Source organism: Pan troglodytes, chromosome 7 (assembly GCF_028858775.2).
Source record: "Pan troglodytes isolate AG18354 chromosome 7, NHGRI_mPanTro3-v2.0_pri, whole genome shotgun sequence".
NCBI lineage: Eukaryota > Metazoa > Chordata > Mammalia > Primates > Hominidae > Pan > Pan troglodytes.
The window spans coordinates 142,201,171-142,219,771 of NC_072405.2; the positions used below are offsets into that span (position 1 = coordinate 142,201,171).

The following is an 18,601-nucleotide window of genomic DNA, read 5'->3' on the forward strand; positions in this document are numbered from 1 at the left end:
GTATTTATTGAATATTTCCTAGGTTACAAACACCGCAAAGGCACTAGACATACAATTGGGGAAAAGAACTACAATATAGAATTAAATTTAAAGGAAGAATTTATATTGCTTAGACTTGCCAGTTGTTGGAGACTTTCTGTGATATGCTCATCCCCCTCTTTTTTTTTTTTTTTTCTTTTGGGAAAGAGGAAGTTGGGAAGAGGTCAAAAATATATTAGTTTTGGGACCCAAGTGAGTTTGTTGGAAGGGATCAGAAGCTAGGATAAGGAGGAACTAAAGGAATGCTTTAAGGAAAGGGGTTGTAAGTAGGCTTGCTTTCTTATTTAACCTGTATGAAAAACCTACTTTTATTAAGCTAGCAATATAAGTACTTTAATAGTATCTTATTTAAGCTAGTTGGCTTTGCTAGCAGAACTTGATATGGATATTATCAAGTTCTTGATAGCTTTATATTTGATGTCAATGGCAAGTTAGGTAAGTTACAGTACTTCTGTGCCCTCTGCTAATTAATTAGAAGTAAAGTGAACTAGGCACTTCCTGAACAGTAGGTAAAAGGATCTAGAGTCAGAAAGATCGACTAGGAAATAGTCTGATACAACATGAAGGACTATGTTCAGGTACCTGCAGCTGAACTCGAAAAGCCTTATGAATTTACTTCAACAAGGGAGTCACCTACATTTCTATATTTGAGTAGGTCCAATGATTTTATTTTACTTGTTCTTCTGATATTTATAAGTAGAATATTTGTATTTATTTAAAAGTCTATATAGTAATTTCTTTTGTGATTATTATTGCCAGTTATTTCAACCTTACATTGTCTTTGATATAATTTTATAAAAACCTGAAATTATAAATGAAAAATTTTAACCTATATGCCTTCTTTATAGTGGGTAGTTTTTTATTTTTAGTAAGTGATCAAAAAGGTGTTTTTGTTTTGTGTTGGGCCTTCCTGAGAAACTCACTGTGATCATTTATTTCCCTATATGGCAATGCATCCCTCTTCTGTTAGGCACACACATTTCTGCAATTATGTTCATTGGTCATGATTTATAGAAAGCTAAAATATTTAAAGTAATTTAGAAATTTGCTGGTACTTGAGTTTAGTGTGGCAGTTACTCTTTGAAGTCATCAGGTCTGGGTTGGAATTGCAGTTCCTCAGATCCTCCCCCGCTGGGTGTTACTGGACAAAATTGGCCTCTCTAAGCTGGTTTCCTCATTTATCCAATGGAGATGATCATAACCCTCAGAGAGTTACGATAGGAGTGAGTGAATAATGTTGTAACATCCTTAGTACAGTGCTGCACACGTCATCTTCAGAAAATGGTAATTGTCCCTCCTGCTATTGATATAGTTATGGTTGTGAACCATATGTAAAATTTATTGTGATTTTTAAATTATGGGCTTACAACAAAGATTTTTATGCTATTGGGAATCCTATCTTAAGGGTCCTTGATCATCATCTGCTTACCCTGATTGTAATACTCCTCTTACTGCATTACTAATAATAGCTACCATTTTATTGAGTGCTTGCTTAATAAGAGCTTTATATACAATTTTATTTAATTCTTATTATTATGAAGAAGGCATTATTGCATCTATTTTTACTGATGGGGAAACTTGTGTGTAGTAAGACAAAGTAACGCACCCAGCCCAGCTGGACGGAGGGAGACTGATTCACTTCAGATCTGTCTGTTCCAAAGCCCATGTTCTTTAACCCATGGCTGTCCACTAGACACTTTACCATTTGCTTATCTGTCTCTCCTGGTAAACCTAAGCTTCCCAAAAGTGGGAACTGGACATTGTTTGCATTCCAAGGTTACATTTATATTTCAAGCTCTTTTAAACTAAAAGCAGTGTATAGTGTATAATATCAGAAATGTTAATGTAAGTGAAACTTAATAGCTTATTAAGAATCTTTCTTATTGAAAATAACAAAATTTCCCATTGTTACAGAAAACTTGAAACATGAGGACTTGTTTTTTAGACGTATGGCTAGTCTGTGCCATGCTAACAATTTGAATTTACTATATTTGGCTTTGCATTAGTGTTCACTAAGTACTCACTTAATCTTCTTTTCAGGTTATAAGCTTCTTTCATCATTGCAATACAGGACGTGGCTCAGTGCTTGTGTGCTTAATACATATTTGATTTTAATTTATTTTAGTGTCAGTATTAATGTTGATCTAAAGTATTTTTAGATTATTTCAGTTGTTTGGGATTCATCAGTGAGCAAAACAATGATCCCTGCCTTCATCTGAGTTTGTCCTGGTGAGGGGGCACAGATGAGGACCAGTAAACACAATAGAAAGTTTATTTAATGTGGTAGGTGATAAGTGCTATGGGAAAAAGAAGGTAGAGCAGGGTAAGGGTGGTCAGAGAGGCGTAGATGAAGAATTGAAGAAGGTGACAGAGTTATTATAGCTGTTAGTAGATACTTGGGCATGCCCCAGGCAGAGGGAACAGTGAGCAGTGAGAGTTAAGATCCAAAGGAGGGGGTCTAGCTGGTTAGAATTAGCAGGGAGACCACTGTGGCTTGAGTAGAGTGGATTGCAACAGGTGGGTGGGGGTATGCTGGAGTTGCGGGCAGATGACATCAGAAAGGAGGTAAAGGGGGCACGGATGATGTTTTCACTTTGTCAGATGAATTTGGCAGGATGTGTATGCATGTTACATAAAAATTCTTAGAAGCTGTGTGTCTTTGGAGTAAGGATAAGAAATTTAACTTTGTCTTTTCTTAATCACTGATTACATTTGTATGTCTTTATTTGTGACAGTTTGAACTTTGTATTTTATATAGCCCATTAATATTCAGAAACTTGAATTTCCAGGCCAGTTTACAATATTAATAATATCTGTATTTCTTGATTTTTTTTTTTAAACAGGAGTATGCTGCTGCTGTTCCGCTTTGCGTCCTCGCTACAAACGCCTGGTGGACAACATATTCCCTGAAGATCCAAAAGTAATTTGATCTACATCTACTGATCCTTCTCTTTGCTGACCCATTCTGCCCCCCGCTGACCTCCTTAAGGTTTCCCTAATTTCATTTCTCTACTTTTACCCTTACATCTCATCATTTATACTACTTTTTTTATACTTTTCTTTTTTTTACTCTTAAATGACCCATGCTTGCTTGTCTAGTTTTCAGATCCTTTTAGTAGATTAGGCACAAATCTAGAAAAATGGACAGTTGATGTTCTTTTATAGTTTATATAGTGTCTAAGTAACACTGTCTCATTAATTTATGTTCATTAATTTATGAACCAGTGCCAGATTATTTAAACTAAGTGCTCACGATACCACTGTGAACAGAGAGAAGGTTTTCTGCTCTCATTATGCACATATATAAGTAAATTGGTAATTACAATTTCTTGTAAAAAAAAAAAATGTTGTACTAGACAAATGAAGTATGGGCTGCTCCTGGAGAAGATAGGAGTGATACCCAATTTGGGTTGAGGAGAAGAAAGCCTGGAGGAAATAAAATCTAAGCTAAGATCCAAAGAATAAATAGGGATTGACCACACAGTTTTTAGAAGAGAACTGAGAGGTAAAGAAAGATTGTTTCAGGCAGAGTTTTTCTTTTTACTTAAATACTATTTAATTTTTTTATAACAATTATTTTATTTGTGAAGATTACTGGTTTCAAAGCAACTGGTTGGGGTGATTTTGTTTCACATTGCCTCAACCTTTCTAAGACTTCTGTAGTCTCCTGTTAAATGAATAGGAACAAAAAAAAAAAGTTACATGGCTTTTGACTTCCAAAATTTGCTTTATTTTAAAATGTAACAAACTGTATAAAGCTTTTGGTTATCTTAATATTAACTTAATGTTGATATGTCTTATTTTTAACCAAATCTGTTTAAACATTCAGTTATGTAGAGGAGGTTAATCAATTAAATATTATTGGCTGCCAGATATCCTGGAAAATTTGTGGCATATTAAAAACCCTAAGATACGGTACTGCCTTGAAGGACCTTTCCATCCAGTAACTGACATAAAGCAGAAACATACTAAATATGAAATTACAGTGCATAAATCAGTAAGTAAAATACTAAGTAAATCAGGTGGAAAGTTTTGCCTCTAAAGCAGGGAGGTATCACTGTGGGTTGGGAACCTCCGGGAAGCATTCACAGAGGAAATGAGATTTGCTGAGCCTTGAAGTATGTATACCATCTGGAGAGGTAGACAAGATTAGTCTCTTTATTGCAAGTGAGGGGAAAGAGAAAAGACATGGGAAAGCAAGACATATATTTGAAGCCTAGAGCAAGTTATCCATCAGACTTCAAGCGAAGGTTTATATAACCTAATTGTAGAGTGTAAGGGTGGTAATCATGTTGACCATGATTTCTCATTTGAAATTTCAGATGTTATCAATTAGTAGACTGAATATCCAAATAATTATTTTCCTGAGAAGTCTGGGACATATGGTTACTGAAGGTAAGGTGGAGGCCAGATTTTAGAGGATTGTGAATGACAAGGAAGGCCTCTACTTTAGTCACTTTAACTTGTAGGCAGTGAGGGAGCTTTGAACACTTGATCATTGAAATGACCATAGGTAAATTAGAGAAAGAATCCTTATTTTTGCCAAGGATTTATATAAGATTTGTTTAAATAGCAATCTTTAAAATAAGATTTTAAAAAAGGAAAAGATCTACATGAACCTTGAATATATGTGGCAAACATTACTCAATTTGCCATATTTCTTATTTTTAATTTATTAAAACAAACAAATCTTGTGATATGTCCATAATGGGTCAGACAGTAGGTACCCAAATGCAGAAGCAGATGTCATAGTCCCTGCCTTGAAAGAGAAATCTAGTAAGGGGGACAGATAAACAGTTTCTTAAAATTAGTAGCCAGATGATCTTGGGCAAGTCCCTTGTTTTCTCATCATGTAATGGAAGTAATAAGTAGTACCAATCTCATAAGGTTCTCATGAGGACTAAATGAGTTAATGCAGCTCTTTACTCACTGTTGCTTTCCTAATGTCTATCATTGTGCCTGGCACATAGTTGGCACTCAATATTTGTTTAATGAATGAAAAGATAATCTGATAAAATATAATAGTGGAGATAAGTACTGTGAGGTAAAAGAACATGTAGTTGGAACATCTCACCCAAACTTGGAGCGGGGGCTGTTGGGAGGGTGCAACACAGTGTTGGAGGAAGCTAAGACCTAAAGGATGAGTAGGAATTATCCAGGTGAACTGGAGAAGGGTTCCTGGGCAAAGAGATGAGTTGAGTGAAAGAAGTCTTGCACAAAATATATGATTTATAAACTGTATGATTCTATTTATGTTCAGATGCATGCTGATTCATAGTGATAAAAAGCAGAGCAGTGGTTGCCTGAAGAGGGAGAGATGGCCTGCAAAGGACATGGGGAATCTTTTGTAAATGATGAAAATGTTCTGTACATGTTGAACATCCCTAATCCAAAAACCTGAAATCTGAAATGCTCTGAAATCCAAAACTTTTTGAGCACTGACATGATACTCAAAGGAAATGCTCACTGGAGCATTTTGGATTTTGAATTTTTGGATTAGGGATATCTAAGTAGTTAAGTATCTGCAAATATTCCAAAATCTGAAAAAATAGCCAAAGTTGAAACACTTCTGATCCCAAGCATTTTGGATGAGGTATCCTCAACCTGTATCTTATTTTTAGCAGTGTCTTCACAGATGTATACAACTGTCACATTTCCAATTATATACCGTAGGTCAATGCAGTTATTTATATATAGATTATTCCTCAGTAAAATTAGTAAGGGATTAAAAATATAGGAGAGACACAATTGTATTTCAATGATGGTGTGGAGAAACTGATACAGAGGGAGAGGTCAAAGAACCAGGAATAAGAGGGGCTAACTGATGGAGCCAGATCATGGAACTGTGTGTGGAAGACAGCCAGAGCAGAGGCAAACCAATTCCTCCTAGACAGGAAAACTAGATTGCTTCACTTTGCCTAGGGCAGGGTTTCTCAACTTAGGTTCATTTGACATTTTGGTCCAGATAATTGCTTACTTTTGGGGGCTATTTTGTGCATTGTGAGATATTTAGAAACATCCCTGGCCTCTACCTACTAGATCCCAGTACCCACCTTCACCCATCTATGACAACCCATAATGCCTTTAGACATTGCCCTGGAGGGGCTCAGTTACCCCTGGTTAAGATCTACTGGCCTGGCAGGCACTGAGAAAGCAGGGATGTTTTGCCAGTAAATACTAATGTGATGGCTCCCACCTTCTCTGGGAAAGAGAAGAGCTCATTTGCTGTCTGAGAGAGGAGAGAGGCACCAAAGTAGCAAGTTTGAGGAAAACGGAGTAGGTACAAAATATGAGGGGGTGACTCAACTAAGGAAACAGCAAAATAGCCAAAGAACATTGTGGGACCAGTTGAAGGTGAAAACACACATCTACACAATTTTTGTTGCAGATTCACTGTCTAACATAGTTTCCCTTTCTCCCTTCTCACCTATTCCAATATTCCTAAGCAACACTTACTTGGGTTATATATGGCCAAGAAACTTACGTGGTAATTGGGGAGAATTTATGCACCTGTTGCACATCATCTTTTAAAAGGCAGAGACAAATGACCGTTTTATAATCCCATATCAGGGACCTGTTGTTGCTTTTTAAATATGTTGAATAAGTATAGATTCTACAGCTCTGAATACTTTCTTGTTTATTAATTACAACAAAAACTTATAATGATATCACTGACTTCTGAATCATTAAAAAAGCCATATGTTGACTATCGTATAAGTAAATGAGTAAAACAGGCTTAATAACATTTCACATTTTTAAACTGAAACAAATTTTGTTTGAAATCTTTTTACATCTATATCCCATTCCCTATATACTACAGATAATTGAGCTATGTCTCTATAAAGGAAGATGTTAGAGTCTAATTTACTGTTTGTGCTTTGCATAAATGGGGCATTGTAAAAAAATTTTTGAAAGTTCTATGTATCCATCATGGTGAATGTTAGCACTAAGGAGGTTATGTGCAGAAGGGTTCTACATAAATATCGTTTAATGCCCAATCCAAAAAGGGAAATTGTAAAGCAGGCAACACTTAAAAATATAATAAGCATGAAAATATAGATAATCTATTTATCTTGTTACTGTTTTTAGGATGGCCTTGTGAAAGCTGATATGGAGAAATTGACATTTTATGCAGTATCTGCTCCAGAGAAACTGGATCGAATTGGTTCTTACCTGGCAGAAAGGTTGAGCAGGGATGTTGTCAGACATCGTTCTGGGTAAGGAAACTAATGGCTGCTAAAATAGGATCTTTGGAAAATTCTTTCTGGACTTTTAAATCATTCTGTAGATTATTTTGCCATTTAGTGAGACAAAGATAATATATAGAGGATAAAACATTGTAATATTATACAAAGAAATGTATAATACTCCAATAGATGCTGTGGCTTTTATTATTTTCCTGGTGGTCAGGTTTTGTGAGTAGACTATGTTAGTTAACTGAGTTACTTTTTGCTTGTGTCTATTGATTTTTGAGTCTTTTCTAATGGGAAATAGTAGAAATTGACTCGCTTAGTCTATCAGTGCAATACTGTAATTTAAAAATCAGTCTCTAAATTGAAAACAAACAGAAAGATCCTGTTAACCAGATGATTTTTTTTCACACAGCTGCAGTTTTACCTCTTGGAGGAGTAATAAGAGAGAACCGTGTTAGGCTTAGATAGCAAGGCCCAGGAAATTCAAGCATGCTGATTTGGAACTGTGCTAGCTATACTCTTACTGATAAATAGAAGTCTACCATCCTACTGTATTTTCTGTGCTCGAACAATAATAACTTTGCAATTTGGATTATAAATACTTTTTCATTCTGTCATTTTATGATCCAAGTTTATTGGAGTATTCTATTCTCCAAGTGATATATTAGCTTTCTGTACCTTTGCATTGTTACCACTTAGAACATTTTAGTAAGTGATGGCACACATAGCTTTATGGTTGATTGTTGAAGGAAAAGTATCCAAAGACTGAATTTTAATTTTGTTTTAGATTTACCCTTTAAAAATTGATACATAATATTTTACATATTTATGGAGTACCTGTGAGTATTTGTCACATGTACAGAATGTGTAAAGATCAAGTCAGGGTATCTGGGCTATCCATCACCTCAATTTATTTATCATTTCTGTGTGTTGGGAACATTTCAAGTCCTTTTCTAGCTACTCTGAGATATACAGTACATTGTTGCTAACTTTAGTCACCCTACTGTGCTGTTGAACATTAGAACTTATTTCTTTTATCTAATTTTGTAAGTTTGTATTCATTAACCAACATCTCCATCCCTCCACACCCTGCCCTCGCAACCGCACTTACATGCCCTTCCTATCCTCTGGTATCTGTCTGAATTTTAAGTACAAGATGTAAAATCTGATGAATTGTAAAGTAATATTTATGAGATTTTTTATTATGTTGCTGATAGTGTTTTATCTACTCATATTTAGACATATAAGTAGATTATATTGGAAATTGTCACATTAATAATTATTTTGGGTCAGATACAAGTAAATATGGTTAAAAGTCTGGAAAATAGAAAATGTCCATATTTACAAAGAAAAATATACACAAAGTTAATGTTAAGCTCAGATAGTTAAGGAGAAAATGGAGGAATACAGTGTATATTTTCTGTATACTTCGATAAAAGGATTATTTTATAACCTACAAGATATTAGTGCTGTGTGAGAATTAAGATTTTACTTAGGAGTTACTAAATTTGCATTTCTTTCGTTGGTGTATTTCAATAGACTTATTTCAGTTCTTCCAATGGAAAGCACTTAGGAGAATTAAGAGAGGTAGAAATGCTTTGACATTCTTTTTCTCCTACATGTAGGTATGTTTTGATTGCTATGGAGGCACTGGACCAACTTCTCATGGCTTGCCATTCTCAAAGCATTAAGCCATTTGTAGAAAGCTTTCTTCATATGGTGGCAAAGCTGCTGGAATCGGGGGAACCAAAGCTTCAAGTTCTTGGAACAAATTCTGTGAGTAAAACTATTCTGTTACTAAATATATGCTTAATTAGCATATCTAGAATTAATTACTTCTTAGAATGACTTTACCTGGTAAAAGCAAATTCCCTGAATAGAGCGTTTGAACAGTCAACACAAATTAAGATAATTAGAATACTTTGCCTCTCACTTTTCCTGCTGTTTCTTGTGAAATCTGGTATTAACTAATCGTAATAGAATGTCTGCATGTAAATGAATGCATACTTGTCATTTTTATTGTTTCTTGGTCTTTTATTGCAACACTAACTTTGTGTCCTACATTCCTTTTGAGTTTCATGCCTTTTCATTAATTAAGGTTGTTTCCATTTTTATGGCTAGTATGAATAATGCTGCTATGAAGATTTGTGTACAGGTTTTTGTGTGGATGTATGTTTTTCATTCTCTTGGGTATATACTTAGTAGTGTAATTGCTGAGTCATGTAGTAACTGTGTTTAACTGTTTTCCAAAGTGGTTGCATTATTTTACATTCCCACCACCAACATATGAGTGTTGTTTCTCCACATCCTCATCAGTACTTGTTATTGTCTATCTTTTTTTATTTTAAGCATCCTAGAGCGTCTGAAGTGGTATCTCATTGTGGTTTTGATTTTCATTTCCCTAATGATTAATGGTAAAACTCTGCACGTGCTCGTTGACTATTGGGTATATTTTCTTTGGAGAAATGTCTATTCAAATCCTTTCCCTCCTTTTTTCAATTGTCTTTTTATTGTTGAGTTGTAGAAGTTCTTTATATATTCTTGATAAGAGTACTTTATCAGATATATGATTTGCAGATATCTTCTCCATTTCTATGGTTTTGTCTTTTCACTTTCTTCATGGTATGCTTTGAGTCACTAAAGTTTTGATTTTGATGAAGTCCAGTTCCTTTTTTTTTTTTTCCTTTTGTTGTTGGTGTGTAATGTGTGTTTGGGGGGTGGTGGACGGGTATGCCTTCAGTTTCATATCTAAGAAACTATTGCCTAATCCAACATCAGAACGGTTTACTCCTATAGTTTCTTCTAAGAGTTTTACAGTTTGTTTGTATTTAATAATTCATTTTGAGTTAGCTTTTGTATGTGATGTGAATTCAGCATTCAACTTTATCCACATTTTGCATGTGGATATTTATGCCATTACTATCCGTTGAAAAGGCTATTCTTTCCCTTTGAATGGTCTTGGCAGTCTTTTAAAAATAAATTTACCATAAAAGTTAAGGGTTTGTATGTTTATTCTTTTTTAGACTGCTTCTGAACTATTTCTGCTCACCACATTCATTTTCTTCTATCTTGAACCATTGTCCCTTAAAATAAGTTTGGGGAAAGCATACCTACTTTAAAAAGAAAATAGTGATAATATTTCTTCTCTTGTCTTTAGTTTCATTGTATCACCTTCAGTCTTTCAGTTCCAACTTCTTCTCTGAGAAGCTTTAAGGCATTCAACCTACATGAGTACTGTATGTTTCCATTCAGAGTTTTAATAAAAAAAATCATATATTACCTGCTATTGTTTATGGATAATTATTTTCTGGTATAGGAAGAGGAAGTATACGAGGTGCTGACAGTGTGGATTCCAGAGTCTGACTACCCCAGTTTGAACTACGCCTGTACTGCTTTCTAGCTGTATACCTTGAGCAAGTTATTTATTCTCTCCTTGCCTCGGTTTTTCGTCTGTGAAATGAGGAGAATGAGAATACCAATCTCGCAGGATTGTTTTGTGACATGACTTGATATATATGATGCTCTTGGAAGAGTGCATGGCACTGTTAGTTATTACTGGTAGTAAGAGCGTTAAATAAACCCTCATTCAAAACTCTTAATATGATTTTTATCCCTTACTTCAGCAGGAATATATTGGGTATTTCCAAATGCATTTAGATGATGTGACAAGCTTAGTTTCAGGCAAGGTAGCTACTTAGGCTTCTCCTGTTTTGTTTACATTAGGTGAGGAACGTTTTGGGAAAGTGGCTTACTAGCTAGGGGGAGAATTTTAGTATACATTTCCAGAAATTTCTTTACTTTCACCCAGCAATGCCATTAGATTGTTTTAGTGAGTCATTTGGGCAAAAGACCAAATTCCCCAGTTACCTACCTTAATTTGAGTGAATTTTATTAAATGAAATGCCATGTTATTTTGACCAACATTAATTACCTAGTATTTCCTGGTGGTCTGATTTTCTTAGTGGTGCTGAGTGCCTTATGTTGTCAAACATGACCAGTGCTAATTTAAAATTTATTAATGGTGTTCGTACGGTTTAATTTGTTGACATTTTCCTCTTCATGTTAATGCCAACTCAATATAACAGTAATAGATGCAATGTATTTCGGTTCTCCTTTGTTTCAGAAATTGTGCTAGATACTTTTTATTTTTACCTCTTTTTTATTGTAAAGTGTTTCAAATATAGAAAAGTGTGGAGCATAATATAGTATAGCTATATACCTACTGATTCAAGAAAGAAAAATATTAAATAATATCAATAAATGATAATATAATTTTTGTTATAAATAATACATAATGGTAATACATGTTAATACTATGCAACATTGGTTCATGTTCTTTAAAAGAAATAATACAGTGTATGCTAGATATTTTACATATATTAATTATGTCATGATTCTCAACCCTTCAAGCTTAGAAATATTATTTTCATTTTATAGATGAGGAATTACAGCTAAATAACTTGTCCAAAGACACAGTGAAGTAATGCTGTATATAACAGGAGGATTCAATCTTAGGCCTTTCTTAGTTCGAAGCTTGTGTTCTTTGTACAATGATAAACACACTGTCATTATTATGGATTAAGATTTAGGGAAAGCACAGATTATGTTTTTTTCTTCCTCTTGTTTTCTAAAAGTTTATTATTAAAAAGTTTCTTTTGGGTTGGTGCAATGGTTCATGCCTATAATCTGGGTGCTTTGGGAAGCCAAGGCAGGAGGATCATTTGAGGCCAGGAGTTCAAGAGCAGCCTGGGCAACATAGCAAGACCCCCATTGTTACAAAAATAAAATTAAATCAAAAAATTAGACAGGTTTGGTGGTGCATGCTTGTAGTCCTGATGCCTTGGGAAGCTGAGGCGGGAGGATCACTTGAGCCTAGGAATTCAAGGCTCAGTGAGCTATGATCACACCACTGCACTGCAGCCTGGGCAACAGAGCAAGACCCTATCTCAAGAAAGAAAGTTTCTTCTGTATTAATGTCGTATTTGATGTTTTGTTTGTTACTTATTTTTATATTGCTTGTTAATATGACAGTGTATGAAATTAAATGTATTTGGTTCACACTTTTGAAGGTGAAGTGTATTATATTATTTGTGTTTTTTAGTTTGTCAAATTTGCAAATATTGAAGAAGACACACCATCCTATCACAGACGTTATGACTTTTTTGTGTCTCGATTCAGTGCCATGTGCCATTCCTGTCATAGTGATCCAGAAATACGAACAGAGTATGTATTATTTTACTTTATGATCTATAGTAAGTAATTTAGAGATTAATATTGTGTTTATATGTTACATAATGATTACCAGAGGAAACAAGAATATGCCTGAAATATGGCTTTCCATTGCTGTTAGAAGCTATAATTGCTGACTGAAGTAGCAAAATGAGAATGGTTTTCCAGCTCACTAAAATGCAGTCTTTACTGTAGCCTACAATGTCTCTTCATGCCCTGCTTACTCTGTCAGATCCTCTATCATTTCTTCCTACCTTCACTCTAATCCTGCCATGTGGATCTCCTTGCCATTTCTTGAATACTTTAGTCACACCTCTCCTCAGGCCCTTTGGACACATTGGTCTTTGTGCACAGAACAATTCCCTGGATGCCCACATGGCTCGTTACCTAACTTTGTTCAGATTTCTGCCCAAATGACAACTTATCACAAGAACCCTCCCCAGCCACCCTTTATTAAATGTCACCCCTCTCGTTCTACCCCTAGTTATCTTTATCTTCTTATCATGTATCTCCTTGTTTCTTGCTCCTCTATGGAATATAAATTCCAGGAGTGTGAGGACTTTGGTTTGAGGACTGCAGTATCGTGAATACTTTGAATAGTGCCTGGTACATAGTAGACTCTCAGTTAGTACTTTTTGAGTGAATAAGTAGATAAATTGAATGAATGTATGTTACTGAATCACTGTCCATCTGAGGTTGTCATGACAACTGTCTTGGACATTTTTAAACATTTCTTCTGGATATATCCTACTAAAAATCTGGAATCAAATATTTTATAAACTCAACTATAGGTTGATAGAATGAGACATACAGAAATGAGAAACTTTAAAGTTAAGAAAGTCAAAATGACTTTAGGAGATATAGAAAGTAATTGGAGCATTACTATCTTACACCTAAAAAACAAGAAATCAACCAGGATTTAGAGTTACTGTGGGCAGTTGATAAGATATAGCATGCTTTATAACTTTTACTTTTATTTTAAGATAATTAAAGGAATGTACAGAAATATAACTAGGTTTTAGTTAAAGTATGCAAGCTACAGTGCTGGTTTACATGAAACAAAAACAGGTATAAATGTTATTTTAACTTGGAGAAAGAAAGCTTAAAGGTGATTAAATAGTTATTTTCAGGTATAAGATTTGTTTTTGTCTGTGATGCTGCTGGTATGATTTTTGCTCAGTAGAGTATAGGCCATTTAGAGTCCTGCTATTATTCCTTTATTATGAAGTGTAAAGCCTTCTCAGAGGTAAAAAATACTATAATTACCTTACAGTAGTTAGTTTTCTATTTGTCTCCATGACCAGGAAAATTCTTTTTTCTCTCTCTAAAGGATATCTTTTAAATGTTTATGAGACTATTCTCTCTCTTCAGAGGCTGATAATAAGTTTTTAATGGGGCAAAAAGATACAAAGATTAGCTAAAGAAAATGGCAATTTTTTCAAGATTTTAACATTTTTGCTTTCTTTCAAAATATAGAAAATATCTGGAATGTAGTACGTTTTTCTAAGTATTTATCATCCTCTAGTGAAATATCTTGTCTTTTGAATATATTTTTACCTGTTCTTCATTACTGCTTCCAAAAAGAAACTTTGACATTTTCTGTAAACCAATGAAAGGACTTATAGTACAATTTGCTAACTCTAGGTCTTTCCAGTATTATATCATATTTGAAGTTCCATAATGCCAGCATTTTATTTGAATTCCTGTAAAACAAATGAGTAAATTAAAATGCTATTTAATATAAAATACTTAGTTTGATTATTTCTGCTTTAACTTAACTAAAAGCCCTTTTGATTTTCTTTAAGTATATTTATATTCTATTTTAAGTTCTAACTTAGAGAAATCATCAGTCCCTTTATTTTTTTACCGAGCTGTTACCAAATAGAACTCCAGGGGACGTGGACAGTAGGAGATGGGGCTGGTAAATGTTAGGATTTTCTTATTTTCCTTGAAGAACTGGCTCCCACTTGTAGAGTCATGCATCACAATCTTTAACTCTAATTTTCTGAAGAAACTTCAGCTGTGGTAGAAATTACCACCACCACCACCACCACCACCACCATCATTGTCATCATCCTCGTTGTGGTTAGCAACAAACAGGAACAGCTAACACTGAGTGCTTTCTGTGTGCCAGTTATTGTTTAACCACTTTACATGAATTAACTCATTTAAATTGTTCAACATTTCTATGCTGTAGATGTGACGGTTGTTCTATTTTACTGATGGGAAACTGTGGAATTCGTTTTGGGGGGTCATGGCTAGAATGTACTGATTAGTCTAGATGTTAGATCTGCATTGGATGAAGCTGTGTAGCTATAGTAGCTATTGGTAGTTACCACCAACACTGCCCTTTAACCTTGAGCAAGGGCACAGCTATCTGCTGCTGCACCATTTAGGCTACTGTCTCACAAGGCATGATAAAAGTTTCATCTTGTTTGTTAATGTGCTCCATGCCACCTTGTGCTTGGCCTTCTCATCACCCAAGGTGTAGCAGCAGGTATGTAAAGCAGGCACCTTTTGTAGGAATGTTAGGCTTGCCCACTGTGATAGCTGCACGAGAATCTCTCAAGACTCTTTATGTTTTAAAAAGCAGCATGTATAGACATGGCTTTGAAATAGGCAAAATTTGCCTTTGTGTCTTCCAATTCATTTTTCTCACCTGTTCAGTATCATATTACTGCCACCTCCCATTGTTTTGTCCATCTGCTACTCCTGAATGCCTGCATTATTTTGCCATGGAGATGTAAAGCAATGTCACCTCCCTCCCCATATCTTCTATTCTTTAAACCTATTTACAGTTTTTAGAAGACAATGCTAGGTAAACTGAATAAACAACTAATTGGTGAGTATTTTAGATAGCAGAAAGAAAGGAAGTAAATAGCCATCATATTTGACCAGAAGGAAAATGTTTTGAGACTCATTGGGCCACCAAGTTAGCTCTGCTTGAGACTTTGTTCTTTTGCGGTTTTTAGAAACTGTTTTCTAGTCACTTTTCTTCTCATTCTTGAACCTATAGATTTTTATTTTCTTTTGCTTTTTTAAAGAAGTGTAAGGAAGAGCTTAAGGAGGTTTGGTGCTCTGATCTGGGATGGGAGGATAAGGCAGCATTCTCTCACTACTATATTGATACATTTTAAGTCACATTATCAGATTATTATATGATAATGTATGTGTTTATAGACATATTTGTATATATATTGCTGAGGTTATCTCTGCTCCATTTCGATAGTTCTTATTTGTAATACCTTTTAAAAGAACCAGCTTAGTCTTCTATCTAGGTAGTCAAAGGGAGTTGAAGGGCTGTTAGGGAGGAACAGTGAGAGAAGTCTGAAGAAGCATGAAGGGTGTTCAGAACAGTGAAATCCTGTTTTCACTCAGCTCTTAAGACTTCTAGGTAAGAAATGGAGTATCATTATCATTTTAAGAAAACCTATGCTGTTGATTTTTTAAAATTGAAAAGTAGATATTTCTGTATTTTATAGTCCTTTTAACGTTTTAAATGCGGATTTTAAGAACATGATATTTGAAGTAAGCCTTTTTGCGGCACATCTCTGTGTCTCTTAAATTTTTGAGATTTACTTTCTTAGACTTGTGTGTTATTTTAAGATATTTTATTGATAAGATAACAGTATTTACTTGATATCCATTCTCTTAGCTAGGCAAACAGACTTGTTTAAATAATTTTTTTTATGGCTGATTTTCTTCCTTTTTTTTTTTTTTAATAGGATACGAATTGCTGGAATTAGAGGTATTCAAGGTGTGGTTCGCAAAACAGTCAACGATGAACTTCGGGCCACCATTTGGGAACCTCAGCATATGGATAAGATTGTTCCATCCCTCCTGTTTAACATGCAAAAGATAGAAGAAGTTGACAGGTATTTAAAAAGATATTAGTGTTGAGACAGTGTTACTTTTATATATATGTATGTGTGTTTGCTAGGATAAGAATGTTTTGTCTTTAGTACTCTGTAAACAGTAGTCTCATAAAGTTAAGTGAGTTTAAAAATATGTACCTTTCTGAAAAAATTTTTAGTCTGTAGTGATCACATTAGGCTTAGCAGACTACAGATTATTATTCATACACTTAAGCCTTTATTTTCTTTTAGAATAAGTTTACAGTTTATTTGCCACCAACTATTGAATATCCAGATTGCTGTTTTAATGGATACTACTTAAAGTTGCAAATGTGAGAAACAGAAATTATAGCTCTACTTTTGTTAATATAAAAGATCCAGCATACTTTTGCACAGGGAGTTAGAACTAACCAAAATAATAATGATAATGATAATAATAGCTACCCACACTGTATTTTATTTTTTCAACAAATGGTTACATACTGTTCGTATTTGATTTGTCCTAAGATGTTTTGTAACTGAATATTGTTTTAGGATATAGGCTTATTTTTTCTTTTTCCTCTACAACATTCACTTGCAGTTAGAATTCTGTACTTTATTACACTTTTTCAAATACTAGAAGCATGCTTATCCCCCACATTTCTGTTGCCATACACAGAGATAATAAGTTAATAATAAATGAATAGTGAAATATTTATTATAAATAATATTTTAAATATTTAATATAAATAATAAATTAATATTTCAGAAGCAGTATTCTCCAATGGCTTATTATCCTGACTTTCCTGATTCTTGCAGTTTGAAGAGGAAAATTTGAATCAAATTTAAAAGTGATTCAATTCTATAGTTCTAAATTTAAATTTTATTTATGATTTTAGTGATTATATGTGTAATGGCAGCATAAAAGTAGTCTAGAAATGAGATGTAATTGATAACTCTATGGTAACACACGTTCATGTTAATTTACACTAATTACAGAAAGGATTCATGCTTAATTCCTTAGATGTGACTGTCTCCAGCTTTGGGAACCTTTCCTAAAATGTGAAACTTGATGTATTTTAGCACTATCTGTATTTTTCCTATTCTTGGCACTGTAGCTGAGGTGAAAGTTTCCTTATCTAAAATATTTACTATTTAAAGGATCACTAGCTAATTGGGAACCCATTTTCCATAATTATGGCTCTTGAGGTCCAGGATTAGCATAAGTAATATACCAGAAACAAAGCTCATTGGTTGTCAGTTCTTAAGAAATTACATTTTTTCATGATATAATCCCTGTGCCACATATACATTTTTAGAATTATTACTCATAAATTCATTAGCCTAAAATAATGTTTCAGGATATGAACAGAATATTGTCTGCTGAAGACAGCTACGTATACAGATACTCTAATTAGCTTTTAAATTTTATTTTTTATTTACAGGCTAGGTCATAGTTTTTCACTTTATTTTTGCCCATTTACAGTTAAATTAAGGATACCTAAAGATGGTCTCTGGGCCCTGTGTTCTTACTAAGATTTTGCTATAAATATAGAAAAGTTGAATGAAAGTGAAAGCAAGCTGCTGAGTATTTTAGTTATACATAAAAGACATTCTGTTAGCTAGAAACAATTTGCACAGCCAAGTTTATTTCTTCAATTTGAAAGAGTGTATGATTCATTTTGGTGGTGTTAAATTCGTGAAATTAGAATTAAGCTATATATTTTCTGGAGTATAAAAAGAAAATGCCATTTTAACATTTCTAAAAAGTAAAGTATATTTTGTTTATTAGAACTAATATTAAAATTGTTGTGTTTTTCTTTATTTCTCATTCTTTTTTAGTCGCATAGGCCCTCCTTCTTCTCCTTCTGCAACTGACAAAGAAGAGAATCCTGCTGTGCTGGCTGAAAACTGTTTCAGAGAACTGCTGGGTCGAGCAACTTTTGGGAATATGAATAATGCTGTTAGACCAGTTTTTGCGTAAGTAGTTGGTGTTTTCCTGGTTATTTGTGATTTTGCTGTATTAATTCTGTGTTAACTTATTTATAGAGGGCAACTACTTTTTTACTTGCATGAGTGGGTTATTAATGGAACCAGTGTAACATTGTGAAAGTAGTACAGGACTGAGTCATGCATGATATGTTTGAACAGTGGTTCAATTACTTAATTAGCTTTTTCCCTTTAAGTATGAAGTGTAATAATGTGTTAATATCATGTGCATTAACTTGAATATCTGCTTACAGACCTTGAAATGCATATGTGCAGTGAAATATTTAAACAAACAGTGTCTAAGCGTGATGTATCTTG

General features: G+C 34.1%; 1 protein-coding gene across 8 annotated transcripts in view; it reads left to right on the forward strand.

Moving 5' to 3' along the window:
- EFR3A (EFR3 homolog A) overlaps positions 1-18,601 on the forward strand; it is a 109,076-nt gene that overhangs the window by 33,542 nt on the left and 56,933 nt on the right. For 4 of the 8 annotated variants that reach the window (XR_001720432.3, XM_003311923.6, XM_063817377.1 and 1 more), the window contains exons 2-7: positions 2,883-2,959; positions 7,129-7,256; positions 8,858-9,008; positions 12,334-12,455; positions 16,187-16,336; positions 18,137-18,274. Coding sequence is in view for 6 of the 8 variants with exons in the window: in XM_003311923.6 (XP_003311971.1) it covers positions 2,883-2,959; positions 7,129-7,256; positions 8,858-9,008; positions 12,334-12,455; positions 16,187-16,336; positions 18,137-18,274 (766 nt within the window). In the remaining 2 variants the exon portion in view is untranslated. Of the gene's footprint in view, positions 1-2,882; positions 3,029-7,128; positions 7,257-8,857; positions 9,009-12,333; positions 12,456-16,186; positions 16,337-18,136; positions 18,275-18,601 lie in introns of all 8 variants that reach the window. The other 4 variants (XR_010159680.1, XM_016959875.4, XM_063817378.1 and 1 more) reach the window with 1 other exon arrangement.